Below are 22,703 nucleotides of genomic sequence, written 5' to 3'. Positions count from 1 at the left end.
GATCATCGTTTTTTTTTTCTTAAGATACAGAATGTAATCGTTTTATATTTCATTGATTCTCATGGCACAAGTTTTTGTTTGTAAAGAAAATTTGACAATCCCAGTAAAAATGCTGCAGTTTACGCTTTATTGCCACACTATCTTTTTCAATACCAAGTCAAACATTTTGACTTGAGTTTGCTTGACTTCAGCCTTTATAGTTGATGACTGATTCCATTTTAATCAGATAATGAAAACACAAACAAAAATTTTAAATACATAATAATAACTACTTTACTAAAGTCTTGATTCAACAACAAAATTACAGATCTCTGTGAACTTTTATACAAAGGGAAAACTGATCTGAGCAGGAGAGTGAAGACAAAGTCACTGGTCCTGCAGATAAACAGATTCTTATGGCCTGTGACAAATAATAGCTTTCTCTTGCTGAATAAAAGCCACAATCCAATACTTTCAGACTCATACAGATAATCAGGGGTAAGATCTAAAAGAAAATTTATCTTCAGGTCATGACAAGCCAGACGGTCAGGATCAGTGTGAGTGAGAGATGTTTTACATCATCGCCTCTGGTTCATTCCTGTTAGGTTCTTCAGCTGGAAAACACAAGACAGACATCAGCCACATTTCTATCAATACATTTCAATGTCTTACATATTTTTTAAGCAATCCAAATTTTGTAAAATGCAGAGCTCCTGCAGCTTTACCTCGTTAAAACGCATTGAATGTATATATCACAAAAAATCTTCACGCAGAAATTCAGTTCATAAATCATGACTGATATCCGTGCAGTCACGAGGAAAGGTTTCAAATTAAGAGCATAGACTACTGGACTGTGTGTATAGGGTATAATATGATTGCTAATATAGGTGCAGAGGGTTTGAAAAGAAGAGTGCATCCAAATGATGAACAAGAGGCAAAGACTTACAGTAAAAGCTGCTCCCATGAGCCCCTGCACCACTGCTTCACCAGTCGACTGCACCTACAGAACAAAGTGGAACACACAACTTACAACATGTGATTGAGGAATAAGGTCAAATGTCATCGAAATACAGGTTAACATCTGAATCTATGTTTCACTGCCCACATTCTGAACTCTTTGTACTGAACCTGGGTTTTATGGATCAAAGCATCTTCATCTTTCAGTTTGACGTTTTCCTTTGCATTTGGCCCCATATTCAGGCCAATCCAGGTTGTGCAGTGGGAGGAGAATGACAGTTTCTAAGGACACTCAATCTGAGGTCAGTTATGTAATTATTCCACTGATAGGTAAAGTTAGGAAACATAGGAGAGGTGGGTATCCCTACATAAGTATCAAAAGGAGTCTTAAAACAACTCCTCAATGACCACACATCATGTGTTCACCCCTTTGTTAAACTCTTTAATGCTATATGCGGTGCACTCTACCTGTTTGGCGGTGGTGGCCATGTTGACTACATCCTGAATCCGGTTGTCGAGGAAGTTCCAGGTGTCCTGGAAGTCTGGAGAGGAATCCTGGACCATGACCAGCTCTGTGGTGTTATAGATGCCCGTCAGCGCTGCCCGTTTGGTGTACCAGTTCATCTACAAAAGGGATGGTACGGAAAGTTCATAAAATACATTTTTGACAGAGCAAAGGCAATGTAATTTTAAACTCAATGTGCCTTAGATTAAAACACGTTACATGTACAGAATCCAATAAATAAAAATACAAGAACGTGCAACAGCAACAAAAGATAAGAGAAGAAATATAGACACAGAGGAGAATTCAATTTCAACCCAAAAAACATACGTACACCTTCATCTGAGAAAGAATTTCAACCTGTTCAAGGAGGCACATCATTTTAAATCTGCAACAATTAGTCGATTAATTGATCGATTGAAAATTAATCTGTAACTTTTTTGATTATCAATTAATCTTTTAATAAAATTTTCAAGCACAAACACCAAAAATTCTCTGGTGTAAGTTTCTCAAATGTGAGGATTTGCAGCTTTTCTTTGTTTTATATCATAGTAAATTGAAAATCTTTGAATTTTTAACTGTTGGTCAACAACACAAGACATTTGAAGATGTCACCTGTCAATTTATGAACCAAACGATGAATCGATTAATTAAGTTACTAATCTGCAGATTAATCGATAAGGAAAATAAATTGTTGCAGCGCTACATCATTCAGAAGCACAGGGCTGAATGAGAAGACAGGGCAGCTGTGTAAATGGAAAAAGCAAAGCGTGGGCACTCAAAAGTAGCTGTAGCAAATGATGTTGCAAAGTTTTTGTTAAGGTACTGTGTCCACAGATTTTCCTTGTCTGCTACATATAAAGTTCAAAAACGTCTTTGATTTGACTAACAAACTACAGATATGTCAGATTCAGGAGACGTGCTCTCTCACAGTTGACCAGGTGCCATCTAACGAACCAACATCATTTCATTTTGAATATTGGCAGTCTAAAATAAAAACATGCTGCAGCACTGAGGCCACTTTGCTACCACATTTTTATTTTGGAGCGCTGCTTTATGAATTGATAAAACTGCAGCTGTGACAACACTTGCAGATGGTTACAGTTATTATCCATCCTACTGTAATTCATGCCAATATATTACCTTCCAAATGCACAACCTGGAGTTAGTAATGTTGTTCAATAGCTCTTAGTTTTATTTTGCATTGTTCATGAATCTGCACCATTTCGGCAATGTATATTAACAGGAAGTGTGTGTTAAGGTGTGCAACAGAATAGAAATAGAAAATCACTTTTTCCTTATTAAAATATGGTGGATAACAGGATTATTATTTTTCAAAATACAAGCAATTAAAATATGGCAATCATTTAGACTAAAGCCAGTGTCACACAAACCACTTCTAACGTTACTATTAGGCTGTAAAGGCAGCAGGAACAGATCTATGATGAGGTGTCCCAATATAAGATAATAATCGATGAAGCTGAGGTGAAGAACACTTAGTCCATTATTTCCCAATATTAAGACATTTCAGAATGCATTATCATGCTTAAACCATGGCACCTTACTAAAGGGAAAACAGGAGAACTGAAACTCATCAGTGATGATTCAACTTTTGATTGGAGCTATAAGATGTACAGATATACATTATTAAAAGTGGCACCTGCCAGCTAATCAATAACAAGTCATTTCTATGGCCATGGCATAAACAGGGACATAGTCAGGTGTTGGTGGGGGGGAGTAACCTGGGAGGTGGCAGGCCTGATATTGTGGGGGTGGTGATGAAAGGGGGACAGGAAGGTATGAGCAGCAGCAGAAGAAGAAGAAGGGGATCGAGGGTGATAACATCCACTCACGTCTGTGGATCGGTCTCCGGCGTAGTACCAGATGTCGTCCACCAGGGTGGAGAGGTGCTTCAGGCTGTCTGGGATGTTGTGAGGAAGGAGCAGGATGCTCATCGCCTGAGGACACACACACAAAGTCAAGTCCTGATCTCTGTCAGTAATGAGAGTAAACAAATGAGAGAAGACACAGAGGTCGACTGTTGCTTCTGCTCATCTCTGCTGTGACTCATCATCATGCACACACCATACCTGTGGCCATGATTCAATGTAGGGGATGTGCATCCTCAGTCTGGTCTCTACAGCATCTCTTAGAAAGTCAGCAGTCTTCTTTGGTCTGCAACACAGTTGTCAAAGCTGAAATCTGCAGTTTTCCCTTTGGGGCTCTAACTGTAACAGAGTTTTTACAGCTTATAAAAAGAGCAGACTGTAAATGACCAACTTCAGGTATTCATGAGTAAAAAACAGAATGCCTTTTTTGTGAAATGCCTGAGATTAGGCTGTAAAAAGTTAAGTGAATTTGCATTTTAAGTGTAGAATCATTAGACTGCAGGTGTGTGTGTATATACATACTCTGCCTGGCCCAGCTGGACCTGGTTGTGTTGTTCAGCCAGGATCTCTGTCAGCTGTGAGTTGCACTGGGCGATGAAATGTAGGACCAAGTCTCCAGCTCCGTTATGGAACATACCAGTGGAAGCAGAGGACAGGCCAAGTGTCTGGTACCAACACAACAACACACAGGCAACATTAGCCGAATAATAATCATCAGAGACGAACTCTAATCTCATTTCACAACTTAGTTTCCGTATAATTTATTTTCTATTCTTAGTTGGGTTATAGTTAAATACTTCTGGGTATTTTTATGTCTTTATCAGAGACTGGACAGTGGAGAGCTGACATGATATGAGAGATGGGGAACAACATGCAACAAAGGTCTCGGTGTAAGTGGAAGAAATAGTCTTGCTTTAAAAAGGTGCTAAAAGTGCGATAAAACCTTATATAACAATACCAATTTTGTGCTCTGACTGTTAGTTGTGTTTGTGCTAAAGCTACTTCACTTTTCCTTTTAACAGCAGCAGCTCACCTCAGCAGCGACCGCTATGGCTTCCATCGACCAGCCGTGCTGCGGGACAAACTCCAGAGCAGCGGTCAGGATTCGAGCTTGAAGCTGCTCCTCTGTTTCGTATTCCTCACCCTGCTCTCCGCCCTGGTCCTGGTAACTTTCCACAGACACATAAAAAGGGATGCTTCAGCATGAATGAACATGACATGAGTTGAGGTCAAGAATAGCTCTCTTGCATCAGGGGGGGTAACCGTTTGAACTTCAGTACTCAGAAGTCCTGTAAGGTGAGGTCAGTAAGCAAGGCAGTGACATCTGCAAAACCCGTGCCCTCTCGCAAACTGAAGATGTGTTACTTCACCCACATCATCCCTTGTTCAGTGAGCTTCAGGCTCTTTCATCAGTCTGACGTCTTCGGGTCCCCAGTTGCAAAAGTCACAAGGATTTCCTTTATCCCTTCAGCCAGTGCATTACATAACAAACACACGCAAGTTGCAGCACTGGGGAAAGGTGCGCACACACTTTTGCCAACATGAGTCTGGTGGATGAGATTCTTTTTGTTTTATATATTTCTGCGCTGCTGCGTCTTTGCACTCATACTAACAGGTCTGGTCAGCGCTGTGTAGCATTGTGTACTGTTTTCTGTGGGTGTCTGCCATGTGCGCATGAGGTCTCTGACTGCCCGCTGATTGTTTTTTTACTATGTTACTGCGTTATTGTGTATGTTAAATTATTTTGCGCACTGCAAAGCAATTTCCCTTTGGAATAATTAACTTAATCAATCAATCAGAACTGTACACCACAATCATATGTTTACCAACACATAGATCTTCAATTACACTGCCAACTCTTATATCTAAGGATGTTTGTGCTGACTGACCTGGTGTTTGGCCTGAAAGCCTCCTCAGCTGCTGGGTGACATGTTGAGTCCTCCTGGGAAGCTGCTGCTGTGTGCTGTTCGGCAGAGTGAACCGTGTGGTGCTCATGGTAGGTTGTGGATGAGGAGGAGGGGGGTTTGTCAGATTTGGATTCATCCTGAAGCCTCAGTGCTGCACGGTGGAAGCCTCTTCTCAGGCTGCTGCACTGGGGGGTTGTTGCTGTTGGTACAGCCACCACTGTAGGGAGAAATATTTTCATTAGCTTCTACATGAATTGGATTTAGACTCATTTCTGGCCACTTCAGAACAGTCCAATGCTTAGACTTGAATTACTAGGAGCTTTCAGGTCATTGTCCTGCTCAAAGACCCATGATCTCCTACAAGGACACAAAAATGTTCTAAATGTGCTCCACATTTCATGACGCCATTTCAAGGGAGTCTAGCCGGCACCAGAGGCAACACTGAGCGTGCTTGACTGTGTTTCCCGCTTTGTTTGTCTTTCTGTAAACGGAAATTATGTGTTTTACCAAAAAGTTCTAATTTAGTACATTCTTGTAGTACATGATTTTAGCTTGTTCAGCTGTCACAAAACTCATTTGGGCTTTTTTAGGTCTCACTCATAGCAGTGGTGTCCTTCCTGGACCACTTTTGCAGGGTGGGGAACTGATGCAAGTTTAAACTGGTGCCCCTTGTGCAAATGTGTCTGACTGTTGCTTCAGGCTCTTTCCCCTCCACTTATTTCCACTTCACCGTAATCTTTCATCAGCTTTTCTCTTGCAGCCACGTGCCTCAAGTTCTTGAAAACGTTGTGTAGAGTAGACATTTTTTGATTCTTTGCTGCAACCTTTTGTGTGCATTTCTTCTCTTTTTTTCCTCTTTGTGTTCAGCGTGGTACACAACAGTGACGTAAAACAGCAGATTGAGATTCAGCCCTTCTTCATTTAAAATGGTTGAATGATTTTTATATTGCCGACACAAGAACGAACATCCACACACTAAACCTGCACACTACGTTTTTGGTCATAGACCATCTTCAGGCATACAAGACAAAATGTCTGCCTTGCATATACAGTATAATATAATTAAATTAATATAATTATATAGAGTGTGCAGAAGTTATTTTTTGTACCACTTGATAAAATTTGTCCCTAGAGGACCTAGCATGGCGTTTCAGTCAGGTGAGCGGTGGACCCTTAAATCCTCTGAATAATGCAGACACCTGCAAGTACAAACTACAGAGGAATCACCTGCCTGATTTCCAGGTATTTCTTACAACTTCTAAAAAGGTGCCAATAATATTGTCCTGCGTATTGTATGATTTATGCCGTTTAGTTTTGTTCCACTGCAAACCAAATTAATATGTAAATACCAAAGTGCTTTTAAGTTGACCAAGCTATATATACTTTGACAGCTTGTATAACCAGAGAGAAGACGCCCCCCAGTTGCAGGAACTTGTTTACCATGAAATGCATGTTTAACTATTGAGGTCTAACAAATCTAAACACCTGTCAAATCACAATTATTAATTAATTGGGCAACATTAGGTTGCTCAATTCTGTCCTTTATGATCACCGTATGTAACAAGTGACTTTGGCACGGATAGCTAACGTCAACACTGGCTCGTATTCACTTCATGCAACAAATAACCGAAAGAATGGACATTACAGGAATAGTTTCCCAGGCTGTTCATTAATAACCCTAACCCAACGACAACACAGAAAGTTAGTCATGTCTTACCGCCGCCCAGCCCCCGAAGTGCCCTTCCAGCCCGAAAACCTCTCAGCAGCGCCGCCATGTTCAGCTGCACTGAGAGGTTTTTTTTTTAGACACAGCTGCGTCACTTTAGCGCGACTCAGATGTGAAATACAAACTAATCAAGCTAGCAAGAACAAAACCGGAAAACAAGAATGCTTCAATCTAAAACGCATGAAAATTACTTTTTCATACGAGTAAATGGAAACAAACAACAATAGAAATTGTGGTATGCGATTTTTTTTGTGTCTGAATTACTTCATTTTATTCCTAAAATATATAGCCTACGACATTTTCACCTGATACTTTGAATGGCCAAAACGTTAGACCAGAACACATTCACAGGGATTTTATTTTGAAAATTCAAACCGGAAACGTTATTTCTTACTTTGTGTACCTTGACAGTGAAACTTCCATATCTGGTGAGTAGATAACTGAGTTCATTCGATTGAATTGTTTTTTTCAGTAATTTCAGTAACCACCCAAAGTTTTTGAAAACAATCATACAAAAACGTGAGTATATTTAGTTTTTTTGGGTAGCCGTGTACCGGACTCTCCCAGTGTTAACAACGTGCTTATGAACTTGATAAGCACCGGCGTCTTCTGCGTCACGCTGTTTGCTTTATGTAAAGCTAACCTATGCTTTTCACCTGTGTCAACAGACAAGCTAATCCGCTAACTAGTAGATAGCCGCGTTAAACCCTTTTGTATTTTAAGACTAAAGCTGAAACAAACAACCACATTTCTTGACTATGTATTAACGTTATAGAGAAGTGACTTTGGGCTAATAACACTAGAGAGAAGCTTCCAGACCATCCCACCGTTTTCACATGCTAATACCAGTATTTTGTTAAAAATGTTGTAACACTATTAGTTATTACAGTGGGCTAGCAACGAACGGCTAGCTGTGCTGTTCTTATGATAACAACACAATAATCTCAAGGTCACCTAATTTTTTTCATGGGACCGACTGACTTCTGGTTTTATGGTATGTTTTTGGGTCGTGGCTAAAACGGGCTGTCGTAATCCATGTATTTATTAAACATGATGGTCGTCACGTTACTGTGATATCAATTTGGCCATTCCTGTTGGTCTGGTTGGATCATCTCCAGTAACAGACACGTGTCCTCACTTTCAGATGATCCACAAACAGGCAGAGAAGCATAACAAGTATAACAACTTCAAGAAATCTGTACTTTTCTCCAGGAAGTCATGGCAGACCTTGGCATCAAGGCAGGACACAATGTGCTGTTGGTTTGGACTCAGCCCTCAGCACCAGCAGCCCTGAAACAGTATGCAGAGGAACTGGGTGCCATTGTTGGTGCCGATGGCAAAGTCTCAATGGAGAACATGGACAGACTATTGCTGTGTGAGTGGCTCTTCACCTGATTTTAAGATACACTAGGCAAGATGTTTTTTAATGTAAAAACACTTACTTTATTAGCCTGAATCACAAAGTATGCAACTGAGAAGAGTGTTTTATCACCATGATTGTACAGAAGATGCTGTGATTTATCCTGTTATCAGAAATACAATTCTGGCAGAAGTGAGCGAATGGGTTCAGCACAGAGTGTGACATCTTTTATACACAGGAGGGCATGAATCGAAAGTCAGGAGTAAAATTGTCCTCTCCTCTCCTCTCAGCCTCCCATTCAGCGTCCACCTTTGACTGGGTGCTCTCTTGCCTTCTGGCTGACAGCTCCTCCATCCACAGTTCAGAGACTCTAGCAGAAATGGCCAGAGTGCTCAAACCTGGTGGGAAGCTGGTTCTGGATGAAGCAGTTACAGGTGAGAGAGAAAAGTGTTGTTCTAAATTCTTTTACATAGATGTTTAAAGACCGAAAAGGATATGATATGCACCTTTTTATGTTGGAATTTGAAGTCATAAGAGGAAAGAGCATTTTTGAACCTCACGTCTTCCAAGATGGAGTCACCTCATGTCACTAAAATGGTACACAGCATTATGTTTAACACTGATATAATCCCCTCAAATAATGAAATTGAATTGCTCATCCATAAATCTTTAATATAATTTATTTCATGTGTGTAGGATACGATTGTGTTAGTTTGTTTGACTTGTTTTTTTCTGTGTTCAGGAGCTGAGGCGCAGAGTGTGAGGACTGCTGAGAAGCTGATGTCAGCTCTGAAGTTGTCGGGCTTCATGTCAGTGACAGAGGTGAGTGGGTGGGTTCACACACAGAGCGTAAAACCTAAAAAAAAAAAAAAAAAGCACTACAATCTGCACTATTATACATGCATTAGAGGGAAGTGTTACACTTACCAAACCACAATGTACAGGCTAGAATATGTTTAAAACGTAATCCCGTGGTCCACCACATAAAATAAATCTTATATCCGAAAGGGTAAACATCTGCACCAGTTAAATCCTTTTTGACCTGTTGACTCTTTTGCTTCCTCTCCATCCAGCTCAGTCAAGCAGAACTGAGTCCCGAGGCGTTGAGCTCCCTCAGGACGGCAACTGGTTACCAAGGAAACACTCTGTCTAGAGTCCGCATATCTGCCTCCAAACCCAACTATGAGGTGGGATCATCCAGCCAGATTAAACTGTCATTCGGGAAAAAGACGCCCAAACCGGGTAGGTTTATAAGCCCAGTTTTCTTGTTTTTCTAAACGTATTTTTGTCCACATCGGTTAAATTCAAGGAGATCATTCTGTGTCTGTTGGGAGGTTTGTTCCTTCCTTCCTTGATGGCTTTTCCATCAGTTTAGGTTGTAGAGATAGTATGGAGAGAGTTGAGATTGTACTTTGCAGTCCAACATACCTAAAAATAGCAGCTCCAGTTAAACTTTGTGCAGCTGCTTGTGGAGATGAAAGTTGATGTGAAGCTAATATTTGCAAACGTCTGGTTTCAGCAGAGAAACCTGCTCTGGATCCCAACACTGTCAAAATGTGGACGCTGTCAGCCAATGACATGGATGATGTGGTGAGTTATGAATTTTGTATCTTTGTGTCCTATTGTAAAGACTCATTAAATACAGTTTGGCCAGCTCACTAAGGAGGGACACATTTTCCCTTGACCGCAGCGTACCACCTCACATGTTGTAGTCAAATGTTCTGTTAAGTCATGCTGATATATTTCTTTAGGAAATTCAGACTGTCATGCACACGTCTTTTTGTACACTGCTTCCTGAGTCTCTCTTGTCCCTTCTGTTCCCTTTCTCTCTAGGACCTGATAGACTCTGATGCTCTGCTGGATGAAGATGACTTGAAGAAGCCTGACCCAGTTTCTCTTAAAGCACCCAGCTGTGGAGAGGGAGCCGGCAAGAAGAAGAAAGCCTGCAAGAACTGGTGAGGTCACCACACAAATGTTTGTAAACCTGTAATATACCCACATTGTGGGTAGCTATAACAAGAGCTGGGCTTTCAAAAATGTTGTACAAAATGTTATTGTACATTTATCTGTGCTTTGAAAAGCATTTAAACATTACATTATACAATATGTTGTATGTTTGTGTAGCACATGTGGTCTTGCTGAGGAGTTGGAGCAGGAGAGTAAAGGAACGCAGAAGAATAACCTACCAAAATCTTCATGTGGAAGTGTAAGTATATTTTGGTTGTTACATATTCTCACATTTCCTCTCCTATCATACTAACCTGTTAACCTGTGTGAAGAAATAATCATTTCAATGATTTTCGTTTCCATCTGTGGCAGTGTTACCTTGGTGATGCGTTCCGATGTGCCAGCTGCCCGTACATGGGGATGCCAGCGTTCAAACCAGGGGAGAAGATTGTGCTGGACAACGACACACTGACAGACGCTTGAAACACTCGATTTCACACATCCTACAGCTCATGCTTCAAAACGTTACATTCCTTTCTTTTCCATCCATCCTGAGACACGATTCCCTCTGCAAAAACACTGAGTTTAAAGCTGCTTTTTCAGTGGACGTCATTGCAGATGTGATGAGGATTTCTGCCCGTTTGTCTGCTCAGTGAGATGGCTTCTGTTTGATGTGTTCAGTTCTTGAAATTACAACACACATCATTTTGTTTGATGTCCTTATGTACCAACAAAAGCAAGTCAGTTTCTTAATTTGAGTTTGGCAATGCAGCTTTGACAATGTGCAAGAGTGACAAAAATTCAATGGGAAAAAAATGCATGCAGTCATTAGTTTTACTCCTATTGTTAATTATGCAAACTGTGGTTTGAATTACCTGGAAGGTTTCTAGGAAATACATAAAAGCACTGAAATACATTTGTTCTTGTTCCTTCTTTTTGAAGTTCTATTTACATTACACTATAATAATTATAGTAATAATTAATTTTATTTATGACCAGTCAGTTACAGTATAAAGGAAAACCTACATCATGTTCACCAGTACATTTAAAGTATACAAACTGTCCAAGCTTATTAATGTATATAAAGGCAAACAGTTTAGCAAAAAGACGTGTTGTTGCCTTTTTGTGTTTCAATTTAATTCGATAAACTAAAGCCAGACTTATGTTTAGAGGCATTTATTTCACTGAATGTGGGTAATAGTCATCTGATGGTACATTCTCATATATATCGGCACATTACTCCATAACAGTTAAGATAATGGCACCGCAAACGACAATGGGCAGTTCTCAGAGAACACAGTATCGATCATTATAATTTATTTATTATTAATAGATTTGAAAAGCTCAGCAGTGATGTTGCGGTCCAGCTCGTCTCTGCTGTCTGTTCTTCAAAAAGAAGTAAACTTCCTTCATTAAAACTTGACAATGACACCAAACACTAGACAACCAATATAAAACTTTATAAAACATTTCTTGAACAACACATTTGGCTTTGCTAGACGAGTGACCTGTTAATTCACCCAAAATGTTGGCTGTCTCTGGCACGGTTGCTGTAACGACCCTAATAGGTTACTTTAGTATACTTGCGCATACTGTTGTGCATCCCTAATTGCACTGAACTGACTGAATATCCATCAGCCAGTTAGTGACATCCAGCTCTGATGTGATGGATTTGATGGGAAGCCGTTAAAATGAATTATTATAATTGTTAAGCTTACCATCGGTAACATTCTGAGATGTGGTGGACAGTCTACAAAATACTGAATTCTGGTTCAGTTTTGGGGATGATAATGGTCACATTACAATTTTTCAGATATTGAGTTATGGCTGCTTCAGTCAGAACAATAAAACCATATTGGCTGAGCCACAGATGTTAAATATGCACCCAGAATGCAAACAGTAGTGTGAGGTAAAAAGCACAGTATTAAGAATGCTCTTCAGTCAGTGATTGCTCCACATCACTGAGACTCGACGCGGAAGTCCATCTTAATGTTTCCTAAACTGGGTTCAAAGGTGAAGCTGTAAGACACTGCGGCTCTGCCATCATCTGCGCTCTCCCACGGTGACCTGAGGAAATACACTCCCTGTTTCCTGTGTCGACTCCACTCACACTCACCCTGTAAGGAAGGCACAGCAAATCTGTCAGAAAGTCGAACACCAACAATTCTACTGTGCATGTCCCTAAACTTAATGCTACCAACTGATGATTGCTCTTCATTTGACAAACACGGAGTGACTTGACAGTTACAGGCACAGACATGGGAAATTCAGCCAGTTGGACTATTTTGAAGCCCTCATGTCATTCTTTGTAGGTTCTGGTTCCTGAGCTTTTTCGCTTGGTTGTGATTTCAATTTTTGAATATATCACTGTTACACTTGGCTTCAAGTACATTCCTCTTGGTGATATTAGATTATCTGCCATCCATCTATCTCTATTATCTATCTTATCTACCATTTACAAAGACTACATGGACAACTATTGTCAAAGGTACTGACTCCAACTTCCAATGGGGTAGCTCAGTGAGCAGATAATGAACTACAGTGACAACCAATGACAACAAGTGCAAAGCAGAGCTTAGCTGGCACAGACTTCTGCACCATAACAAAATGTGAGAACAGTCAAAGTGAATGCTTTCTGAACGCACAGTATTCTGAAAATACACATAGCAATTAGTCGACTAATCGATTAGTCAATCGACAAAATTAATCAGCAACTACTTTGATAATCAGTGAATCATTTGAGTCTGGATGTTTTTGGGTTTTGGACTGCTGGTTGGACAAAGTGAGCAACAGACAACATGACTAATCGAGAAAATAGCTGTCAGATTATTTTATAGTGAAACGAATTGTTAGTTGCAGCCGTAATTGATTAGTAGAGTGAGATAAGTGCAACAGACAACAAGAAACAGCAAGTAAGAAAAGCTCAGGGTACAAAGATGATCAATATGTTAAGGAGAGGCTATAGGTGAAGGTGGTGATACCTGCTCACTGACTGGTCCAATCAGACCTGCGCTGACAGTGATGTCATCGGTTAGGTGATATTCCATCCACAACGCAACACCATGGCAACGACCAATCCTAAAACAGACATTTCAACAGACTGTTAACACCTCTGCAATAAGAATGTGTTGTCTACAATATGTGAAGGAAGAGTTCAGTACAAAAGCTCCTTATACACTGTGTCTATCTGTGGAACACTAAATGAGGTAGCTTGCTGCCGTTCAGACTTATAAAGGTCTAGCTGTTCAGATTCCTGAAACAAATTCTAAAATGTGTGAACAGATGTCACAGATTCAACCCAGTGCCACAGACTATAACAGCTACTGCTTCCTTTAGACTCCATAATACTGAATGAGGTCAATATGGACACAGAGTGCAGTCATTTGGCTACAAGCTAATCAGACCAGGCTACATTATTTATTTAGAAAATTCTGGTTTGGGTTCTTATCAATCAATCAAACAAGTTTGTTTGTAATCATGTAATCATCATTGTAATCATTTAAGGTACAATCACAGTGAAATGTAATCCCACCCGTTCCTTCAATATTGGCATTAAAAAGAGTTTCAATAGAATAGGAATAGTAATACATATATGTGTATGATTTGGGGGGGGGGGTTGCAGTCTTAGGCAGTGACCTCATTTAGGATCCTAGTGGCCTGAGAGCAGAAGCTCTTCCTTAGCCTCTCAGTGTTGGCCTGGTGTATCTGGTACCTTCTTCCCAACCTCAGCAGGGAGATGAGGCAGTTATCCGGGTGGTTGGGATCCTTAATGATTCTCCTAGCCTTATTCTTGCAGCGCCTGGTGTAAATATCCTTTAGGCAGGGTAGGGCACCACCTATTGTATGTTCAGCCGAACGTACCACTCTGGTGCTGTTTCCGCACCAGACAGTAACGTTCCCCTTCAGGATGCTCTCGATGTTGCAGGAGTAGAAATTCCTCAGTATTTGAGGGGATACCCAGAATTTCCTCAGGCGTCTGAGGTGAAACAGTCTCTGCCTTGCCTTTCTCACCGCAGAGTCAGTGTGCCGCGCCCAGGTCAGGCTGTCGGTGATGTGCACACCAAGGTACTAGAAGCTGTCCGCCCTCTCCACCGAGGACCCGCTGATGTAAAGGGGCGCGTAGTTCCTCCCTTGCTTCTTACCACAGTCCACTATCAGCTCCTTAGTCTTGCTGTCTGCTTGTAATCTGTCACTGTTCTTAGACCTTGCCACATGATCCTGGGATTGCCCTCCTGGAATTGTAGTTCCACTTTCTTCCCGTAATCCCTTTTTGCCTCCTTTAGTGCTCTTCTTACATTGTAAGCTGCTGCTTTATTATTGTCCATGTTTCCAGCCTGCAGCCCTAAGTTGTGGGATGTAATGTGTGTGTTTATGGCATCCCAGATGGTTCTGGTAATTCATGGTTTCTGGTTGTGGAATGATTTAACTGTGGTTTTGGGTCCAGTTGATTCTGTGGTGTTACAAATTAAATCCACCACCGACTCAGTGAATCCATTGATGTCATCAGGGACGTCGACGGTGGTGTCCTGGAACGTGCTCTGATTGGCCAGACCATTTCCTGACTTGCGTCACTGGGGGCATGCATTTGTTTACATACTTTGACATCAGCAAACCCAGCAAGTGTTTATGAGACAGGACAGATGATACTATATATGAATAATCATTTTGGGGTAAACAGTGTTAAATGATCACTTTACCCCAAAATGAATATTTAGTCACTATAAACTCACAATCTACGCTCTAGTCTTTTTTTTTTTATTTGTAAGTACTGTTTACCTTGGAATAAAACTGTTTTTATAATTTGGTATATTTTTCTTGATCTCATACTGAAAGAAGAACACTCAGTACCTTATAAAAGGCAGTGAGCCCTGACTGCTGATTGGCTGTTTAGGGACACACTGTGTGAAGTCAAAGGTCATGACGGCTGTGGACTGGGTCAGAGCACGGCACGGGTACTCCCAGAGAGGGTGGGGCTCCGCCTCATGGGACTCGTGGAAATCCAGAGATCGCTGAAGGTACAGATGTGGCGAGTTATTTTTTAAAAGAATTAGTTTTCAAAAAGTACATAATTTCAGAAAAACAGGAGAAAGTCAAAACAGACTTAAACTTGAACTCTAATACACAAGCAAAAACAAAATGAATGTAGCTGTCATGCATTTTCTTTTACAGATTGATTCTGTTTTCTGATTAAGACATTTCTTCTCCATAATGAAAATATCACACAGTAAGCTGGAGATTACACTGGATGTAAAAACTGACCACAATGAAAAATTAATACATAACAATTTTACCTGGACCATTTCATCCATGGGTGTGACATCAAAGCCCTCACATGTTCCAGACGGTGCTCTTATCCTCCACAAATCCTAACAAACATGGAAAAGACTAAATTAATTAAAACTGTTTACTTGTGTTTCTTTGACTAATATTTAAATTTGTTTGATGATCTGAAACATTTAAGTGTGACAAACATGCAAAAAAATAAGAAATCAGGAAACACTTTTTCACACCACTGTATATATCAGACCTACACAAAACAGAAATTACATCTTTTTGAAATACCACAAAAAACAATAATGGACGTCCCTTTATGCTTTCTTTTTCATTGTTACAACTAATTAAAAAACATGTATGAAAACATTCCCATCGGTCTCACCTGGAACTCTACAGCCACCATGTGAAGTGTGGCAGAGCAGGGCAGGATGGTGGCGTTGGGCCGGAGAAGGCCTGCCAGGGCGGTCCGACAGTACCAGAAGAACAGGGAATGCCAGGGTAAGAGGCTGGTGCTGAAGTACGGTTCACCCATCAGGACTGAAATCTGTAGGGGAGATGCTTTACACTCACTCCACTGAGATACACATCTCTGACCTTTTGTTAGATGACCAAATTGCACAAAATGCATTTGAGTGGTATTTTTGGCTTCAAATGTTATCAGATGTGTTAAATTCCAACAAATATACAGCTGGGTAACTGGAAAGCAAAGAGTTAAAGCAGTATTAACTGACTGGCCACTTGGGGGCAGTAGAACAAGCTGTAAACACAACATTGACATATTATCACTTTATAAAGTTGATATGGTGGACATGCTAGCAAACATGCTAGCTATTTACACATCCAGCAGACAAGGATGATGAATGTAAATTCAATATTCACTTTCCTTTTAGCTGTTTTTGGTCTCCACTAACCTGAGAAAATATTTGCTAAATGCTCACCTGTTTTCACCAGCTAGTCGCTAACTTTACCTATCTGCGGTTTGGTGCTGGGCAGGAAATATGCCCTGGGTTTATCAAAGCTTTTTCCACTGAACACAGCTGCCTGCTGCTGCTGGAAATGAGTTGATAAGAGCTGTGAGACTTAACCAAAACAGTAAAGTTGCGGGCCTTAAAAACAAAATAATGAGCTAAAAGAGAGCTTAGGGGAACGCCAGAGTTGGTGATGATTCTTAGTGGGTTCATCACTACAAGCGACAACTTTTTTCTCTACTTTCATTTGTATTTTATGGATTTTAACATAAACTTTTTAACAATGTTTTTTTTTTAATCAATTACTGATGTAAGTGTTTCAAATTTGCCTTCCACTTTTTCATTGATTGTTACAGCCTGTGGCTTTAGTATGAAGATGTGTTTTCACACTGTGAATTATAAAATATTGATTAGTGCAGCTCTAAGCCACTATATGTAGGCCATGGAATTTCCAACTTTGCCACCCAGTAATTGTAATATAAACAAAGACACTGTGGAAGACAACAATGCTAAAGGCTTGTTCCAAAGGTACCTGTTCACCTCCTAGATCATTACTGGTCAGCTGCTCAGGCCTGATCTCCAGCAGCTCAACACCTCCTTTCATCGAGTTGGCTTCCAACACCTGCAGAGAAAAATGCGTAGCATCAGCATTTCTTAAACAGCCTTTTTATTATATTGAGTTTTGTGTTTTTGTGTTGATATACCTAAAAGTGTAAAAATATCAAGGATCATCTGTCAGTTCTCAAAGATGAGGTAGTACATTAAATAGTTCTCATTTACCTGCTCAATAACCCTTTTAGACATTCTGGAGTTTTCCAAACTTCGGACCTAAGCAGAGGCCAAGAGAATAAAAATTCAAGTCAATAACAGAGTCCAAGTATGGTATTTGGGTTGTAAAGGTACAGTATGTGCCCACATGGTCAAAGCAGATTACCTTCTTGGCTCCAAGCATGTGAGCAAACACAGGAAGCAGACTTCCATCACTGATGCTAAGACACACACTGTCCTCCCTCAGGACCTGGAGTTAACACAGCAGGTAATCAGAGAACCATCAGATCCATTCATTCACTGACACTTCTGACTGTGGTTGGCCATCACTTACGCTGCGCAGCGCGCTGACGTAGCTCTCTGTACGCCGTCTGTCGTTGAGTTCACCGAAACGCGGGCGATTCCAAACCAGGTGCGCCTGGCAGGTACAACACGGCCGAGAGGGAAGAGCCTCAGTCTGAGAGTCCTGTTGGCTGAGGACATCCACATACAGACCATTTAGACCTCGTGCCGCTGAAATTAGCCTTTGACACCTGAACTACCAAAAAAGACCTGACTGTATTTGTAGTATTATGGTTAATGGTTTTTCAGCTCCAAAATATTTGTACTCAGATTACTGTACCCTATGTTTGAATGAGTTTTTTTTTATGTGTTAACCCTATTCTAAGTAAGATTTCCTTTTGCTCCTCAGGTAGGACTTCCATACAATCTGATTCCTAATGATTTTAGTGACCCCCTGACTTTTTGTCCAGTGACATCACTCCACCGACCAACACTTTGGCCCACGACAGAACATCCTGAAAAATACTGGCTAGATTTCCATGAATAAATATTCATTGTCCCCAGAGGAAAATATCAGTGAGTTTTGAACTTAAACAAAAAATGTGTGCTTTTCGAACGATCAAAGAGTCATATATTCTTGCTGTGACTTGGCAGAGAGACGTGGCAGACTACATGTCGAACCAGACAGCACCGACATCTGTCATCATTTTAGAATTTTGTTTTACACAATGGCTATTGTCTGGCTCAAAGAAATAAAAACAACCGATAGCTACAATTCCATGACTGTTTCCTCGTTCAGTAACACTTGGAGAGCTTGTCACAGTGGGTTTGCAAAACAAGTGTTGCTGTTTGTGAACTATTCAGTCCTGCCCGAGACACAGATTCAAAGAGTATTTCTAAAGTAAAGCAGGAAATATACAGTATGTTGTCTCTGAGCTGTTACCTGTGAGACTGCAGGCTGTACCACAGACTGTAGTCATCATGGCAGACAGTCAGACTCAGCTCCTCTCCTTTTGTCACCCTGCTCTCCGCAGGCAGGAAGTACACACTCTGCATCCAGTGGTCCCGCCACTGAAACACACCACAGCGATCAGCAGGGGCTGATGGGTGCCTGACTCAGAACATCATGACATCGTGTCCTGTAACTCACCGGAGCTGTCTTCGGCTGTGGGTATGTCCAGCTGGGAGCCATGGTGCAAACAATGCTTCTACTGGGATCCATGTCAAGGTCCCACCAGGACAGGACGACCTGGGCCCGACCACCAGACTGAGCCACAAACTGGGAAGAGTGGGACTGGAACGCGCTGCTTACTGGCTTACTGAAATCCACACTGAGAGGGAAGGACGGAGTGCAGAGGGACGGAAAGCAAGATGTGAAAAACAGTTGTTGAGAGAAAACAATCTAGAAGAAGAACATGTTTCTCACTTTCATACCTGAACATGGTACAGAGAGGACCCAGCGGGGTGAAGCTGTGAGGAGGCACCTGGCTCAGCTGGATGTCACACACTGAATGAGCTCCAGCACAGCGGCACACAGCGGATGGCGGGACCAGATGGGCCCCTTCCACCTGCACCGGCTGCAGCTGAGCCCAGTTCCACAGCAGCTCCGACTCCACCAGCTGGGCATAGACGGTGGCCCGGTGAGGGACCGCCTCGCAACCCTCCTGCAGGGTGGAGGGACACGAGGAGACAGATCAGACCTCCAACTGGGATTATACATTTTACCAACGCTGTCTGCACTTTATTTTAGCCAGACTGAATTTATCTTTTCTAGTATAAAACACATTTGAGAAAGTTCATGACCAGTGTAAAACCTACAGATTAATGTCACACACACACACACACACACACACACACACACACACACACACCTGGACCAGATTTTGGTGAGCATGTTCATAGCTGGGCAGGGCTCCTTCACCAATCAGCTCTGTATCAAACAGTTCTGTGATCAGAACATTGGCCTTTGTTTGCATATCTCCATCTGTATAAAATACAAACAGTATGTTCAAACACAACACATTTGTCATCAACACAGACATACTAACAAACATTGTGCTCTCGTCTGCAGACCTCTCTCAGCACACAAGTTCACAGAGAATCACATTTTTAATTGTAGAAAATCACAGATGCATGCAGCTTCCACCAGTGACAGAAACAACATATTCACCTTATTCATATAGTGCAGCTGTGTGTGTGTGTGTGTATGTGTTTCTCTCTGACCTGGCCCCACAGTGACATCAGTGGAGTGTCTGTTAATAATCTTGATCTTTTCAGAGAAGCCATTCTTCTCCACAATGCACTGTGCTGCCACAGCCATGGGCTTAAAAACCTGCAGACACAAAGGGAACAGAGACGTCACCTGGAGCCGCATCATTTCTGGGATTTAAGACTGACAGGTGTTTAGAGGAAGTTAGTGACAAGACAGAGAACTGTATAGTGAAAGGGAAAATAAAGTCTGTTAGTGCTGAAGCGATTAGTTGATTAATTGGCCACAAGTAGATCGACAATATCGATATGATGATTGAATCAACAACAATGTTGATAATTAACCATTTAAGTAATTTGTCAAGCAAAAATGCAGCCCTATTGTCCAATCATGGCACAGTCAAAAAACAAGCAAATTTAGCATGCATGCCAAAATTTCTAAGAGCTTCATTTTGTAATTTTTCCAGTGTGAACATACCTGTCATGGTGTTTTTCAGTAAATTATGGCGTAATATAAATTAAAGAGTAACTTAACACCGCCTGAAAATCTACATTTTGCTGACCTCCAGGTTTAACTTCTCACCTTGCTACAGTGGTGCACAGATGTACCATGACATCACTGTTGGGTGTACCCGAAAACTCAAACTTTCAACCAGGAAGGGCAGTAAAACATGGCGTTTCAGCCTGCTGTTAAGTTACTCGTTACAGAACTTTTACTTTCACAACTAAACTGTAGTATCTACTATCTTTTTGTAGATACCACATAGTGAAAATATGGGGGAAAGTGGGTGGGACCTATTCCCCTTGGTAATGTACAGTCCTCATCCAGTACATACAGGAGGAGCTTCTCTACCTCTACAGCATAGCAGAAGTCAGCTCCCGCAGTGACAGCCATCATGGACAGCAGGCCTGTTCCTGTCCCGATGTCCAGGACGATAACCTTCTCACCACGAGCCTTTACTCTGGCTACAGCTGCCCGGATGCCCTGGTAATACTTCTCATTCTGGAGGCAGAAAGTACATCAGATGCATCAATGCTGAAGAAGAGCGAGAATTTCCTAGAAAATATATTAATGAATGGAGTATAAACTGTATATACACTCGCCAGTTTCACAATGTGTTTTTTATGTATTCATTATTATCAGAGGTTTTGTTTTCACCGAGAAAGATTCTGCTTTAACGCCTTAAGCCAAAGGAAACTACATAATTTTTAAGCATGTGTAGATTTTTGATACCCTGTGAAAAAGCACACACACACACAATAAACAACAATTATATACAGAGGGCGTCCAATCGTGCAACTTTAATATTTCATCAGTAAAATACTTTTACTTTGAACTAACTACGTCACCACAGAAAACTCTGCTCCATTACAAACATCAGACTGTTGTGAATTAATTCTTTCAGCAGAGGTTGATGTCATGTTCTCACCCTGTCATGATCATGTAGCATATCCGCATAACAGGACCTGAAATATAAACAGATGACACAGTCATATATGTCCATTCTGAATCAAAACAGCAAGCGGCTTTAAAGCTCACAAGAGCTATGGAAAAAAAATAGCTGAATGGCTATTTCACTCATGTCTGTCTTTAAATGTGTCCAAGACTGTTGCTATGTTTTTCTCTATTAAAAAGGTCAACACTCCTAATCCTGAGATCTTAGTGAAAAGAGAAAAGGTAGAAGTTGTTACCCATTTGACGTATTTAGGCTTGTTTATCGATTCTAACTTAATTTTTTTTTTTAAAACATACCAAGTATATCTCAGGGAAAATCAAACATAGTTTAATACGTTTCAATGTATTCGTAATTATCTGTTATTGTGGCACCTCCTGGTCACAGGCCTTTAAAACAACTTTAAACTGTTTAAACGAGCTCTTAAAGCACTGAACAAAAAAACGAACTCATACCACTATTGCAGTATTATCTGAAAAATACCACATATTGAGCTTTGAATTTTTTTGTTTATGACCAATGTTTGTTTACTTTATAAGATACTGCATGGTTTAGCGCCCCCACCCCTTAAACAATTCATTCTAACTGCTAATGGTGAAATAAGACAAACGAGATCATCAACGAGGGGAGACTGTTATATAAAACATTGCTGACAAAATTTGCTCAAACTGCTTTTTCAATTACAGCAACAACACAGTGAAACGCTACAAATATTAGAAAATGTATTAGTTTGATTCAGTTTAACACTAATGTTAAAAAATGGTTGAAAGACAGACAGCCATGTTACCATTGAGGTCTGCTAATGCCTCTCTGAATGTATAGGCACTGGCCTGTCCTACAGGTGTATTTATTAGTGTTATGTGCAATTATCGTTTTAATATTGTTATATGTCTATTGTACACACGCCCAGGGACAAAAGATGGAAATTAGCATTGTGCTATATCTACACGTTTTAAATTTTGTTGTCAAGTGATTTTGTCGTGTTTTCAGAGGGCTGATAATGAATTTCAGTATTACAAATTTTTACCGACGACAAGAAAACATTAAATTATGTGCAGCTTGTGCTGTGATGCTAAACTCGGTGCTACCTGGCTATCTCCTGGTGGTAGTCGTACTCCTCACTCTCTTCCACCCAGTCTAAAGCTCCAGTGGTCGGGTTGGCTCTTCCACAGAAGGTCTTCATCTCTGCCAAAAGTGTTACAACACTCCGCTAAGACGTACGGCTAAATGAAAGCTGTTTTTTTACCAGAATATTCTACACAAATTCAAAAGTGAATTTGATTACAGAAGCAGCGTTGCCCCAACGGAAGCGGCCATCTTTCCCAGTGACATCACAAAGTCTTTGGGTCACGTGACTATCGTCGTTAATCTTTTGGATTATTTGCCTTTATTCAAGAGAAATAGTGACTAGCACCTCATTAACTTTTTTTTAATTATAATATCAACAGTATAAAATGTCATAAAATAATAATAATAATAAAA

General features: G+C 40.8%; 3 protein-coding genes across 10 annotated transcripts; 1 reads left to right on the top strand and 2 right to left on the bottom strand.

Annotated features, from left to right (window-relative positions):
• Positions 1 to 113: 113 nt before the first annotated feature.
• coq9 (coenzyme Q9 homolog (S. cerevisiae)) lies at positions 114 to 7,107 on the bottom strand. The gene is made up of 9 exons (XM_044192182.1): positions 6,952 to 7,107; positions 5,217 to 5,451; positions 4,361 to 4,496; positions 3,850 to 3,992; positions 3,529 to 3,613; positions 3,292 to 3,396; positions 1,405 to 1,560; positions 926 to 979; positions 114 to 593 (listed from the first exon to the last, which is right to left on the bottom strand). The coding sequence occupies exons 1-9, from the start codon at positions 7,007 to 7,009 to the stop codon at positions 558 to 560; spliced, it is 1,008 nt and encodes a 335-aa protein (XP_044048117.1). The 5' UTR covers positions 7,010 to 7,107; the 3' UTR covers positions 114 to 557.
• Positions 7,108 to 7,252: 145 nt separating this feature from the next.
• On the top strand, positions 7,253 to 11,183 carry ciapin1 (cytokine induced apoptosis inhibitor 1). Of its 7 annotated transcripts, none has more exons than XM_044192187.1 (9): positions 7,253 to 7,388; positions 8,173 to 8,335; positions 8,611 to 8,754; positions 9,063 to 9,142; positions 9,394 to 9,562; positions 9,840 to 9,910; positions 10,154 to 10,275; positions 10,445 to 10,526; positions 10,640 to 11,183. In XM_044192187.1, exons 2-9 carry the CDS (start codon positions 8,179 to 8,181, stop codon positions 10,748 to 10,750), a joined length of 936 nt encoding a protein of 311 aa, XP_044048122.1. In that variant the 5' UTR covers positions 7,253 to 7,388; positions 8,173 to 8,178; the 3' UTR covers positions 10,751 to 11,183. The 7 variants fall into 7 exon arrangements, with proteins under 7 accessions (XP_044048122.1, XP_044048121.1, XP_044048123.1 ...); XM_044192186.1 differs by having other exon boundaries at positions 7,349 to 7,479; XM_044192188.1 differs by having other exon boundaries at positions 7,368 to 7,479; positions 8,177 to 8,335.
• Positions 11,184 to 11,427: 244 nt separating this feature from the next.
• On the bottom strand, positions 11,428 to 22,566 carry prmt7 (protein arginine methyltransferase 7). 2 transcript variants are annotated; one of them, XR_006377599.1, is made up of 18 exons: positions 22,310 to 22,566; positions 21,198 to 21,234; positions 20,621 to 20,770; positions 19,783 to 19,891; positions 19,431 to 19,543; positions 18,994 to 19,223; positions 18,710 to 18,890; positions 18,503 to 18,630; positions 17,612 to 17,750; positions 17,444 to 17,527; positions 17,290 to 17,337; positions 17,042 to 17,131; positions 15,924 to 16,085; positions 15,559 to 15,633; positions 15,116 to 15,276; positions 13,980 to 14,838; positions 13,249 to 13,345; positions 12,355 to 12,384 (listed from the first exon to the last, which is right to left on the bottom strand). XR_006377599.1 is itself a non-coding variant. In XM_044192181.1 (17 exons), the coding sequence occupies exons 1-17, from the start codon at positions 22,402 to 22,404 to the stop codon at positions 12,226 to 12,228; spliced, it is 2,058 nt and encodes a 685-aa protein (XP_044048116.1). In that variant the 5' UTR covers positions 22,405 to 22,566; the 3' UTR covers positions 11,428 to 12,225. The 2 variants fall into 2 exon arrangements, 1 of the variants encoding a protein (XP_044048116.1); XM_044192181.1 differs by lacking the exon at positions 13,980 to 14,838 and having other exon boundaries at positions 11,428 to 12,384.
• Between the last annotated feature and the right edge of the window lie 137 nt (positions 22,567 to 22,703).

Source organism: Siniperca chuatsi, linkage group LG4, assembly GCF_020085105.1.
Source record: "Siniperca chuatsi isolate FFG_IHB_CAS linkage group LG4, ASM2008510v1, whole genome shotgun sequence".
Lineage (NCBI taxonomy): Eukaryota > Metazoa > Chordata > Actinopteri > Centrarchiformes > Sinipercidae > Siniperca > Siniperca chuatsi.
Note: the sequence above shows the minus strand (reverse complement) of the source record. Positions and strands in the feature narration are given on the sequence as shown.

What these genes read in the sequence shown, in the direction of transcription:
- coq9 (XM_044192182.1), bottom strand. Translation starts at nt 7,009, where the DNA reads ATGGCGGCGCTGCTGAGAGGTTTTCGGGCTGGAAGGGCACTTCGGGGG. An exon ending in GCTTTCAGGCCAAACACCAG is followed by an intron (nt 4,497 to 5,216) that starts GTCAGTCAGCAC and finishes GTCTGTGGAAAG; the next exon opens with TTACCAGGACCAGGGCGGAG. An exon ending in TCATGGGAGCAGCTTTTACT is followed by an intron (nt 594 to 925) that starts GTAAGTCTTTGC and finishes TGTGTTTTCCAG; the next exon opens with CTGAAGAACCTAACAGGAAT.
- ciapin1 (XM_044192185.1), top strand. An exon ending in CATGGACAGACTATTGCTGT is followed by an intron (nt 8,336 to 8,610) that starts GTGAGTGGCTCT and finishes CTCTCCTCTCAG; the next exon opens with CCTCCCATTCAGCGTCCACC. An exon ending in CCAATGACATGGATGATGTG is followed by an intron (nt 9,911 to 10,153) that starts GTGAGTTATGAA and finishes CTTTCTCTCTAG; the next exon opens with GACCTGATAGACTCTGATGC.
- prmt7 (XM_044192181.1), bottom strand. Translation starts at nt 22,404, where the DNA reads ATGAAGACCTTCTGTGGAAGAGCCAACCCGACCACTGGAGCTTTAGAC. An exon ending in ACTTCTGCTATGCTGTAGAG is followed by an intron (nt 19,892 to 20,620) that starts GTAGAGAAGCTC and finishes TTGTGTCTGCAG; the next exon opens with GTTTTTAAGCCCATGGCTGT. An exon ending in ACATGCTTGGAGCCAAGAAG is followed by an intron (nt 17,338 to 17,443) that starts GTAATCTGCTTT and finishes GCCTCTGCTTAG; the next exon opens with GTCCGAAGTTTGGAAAACTC.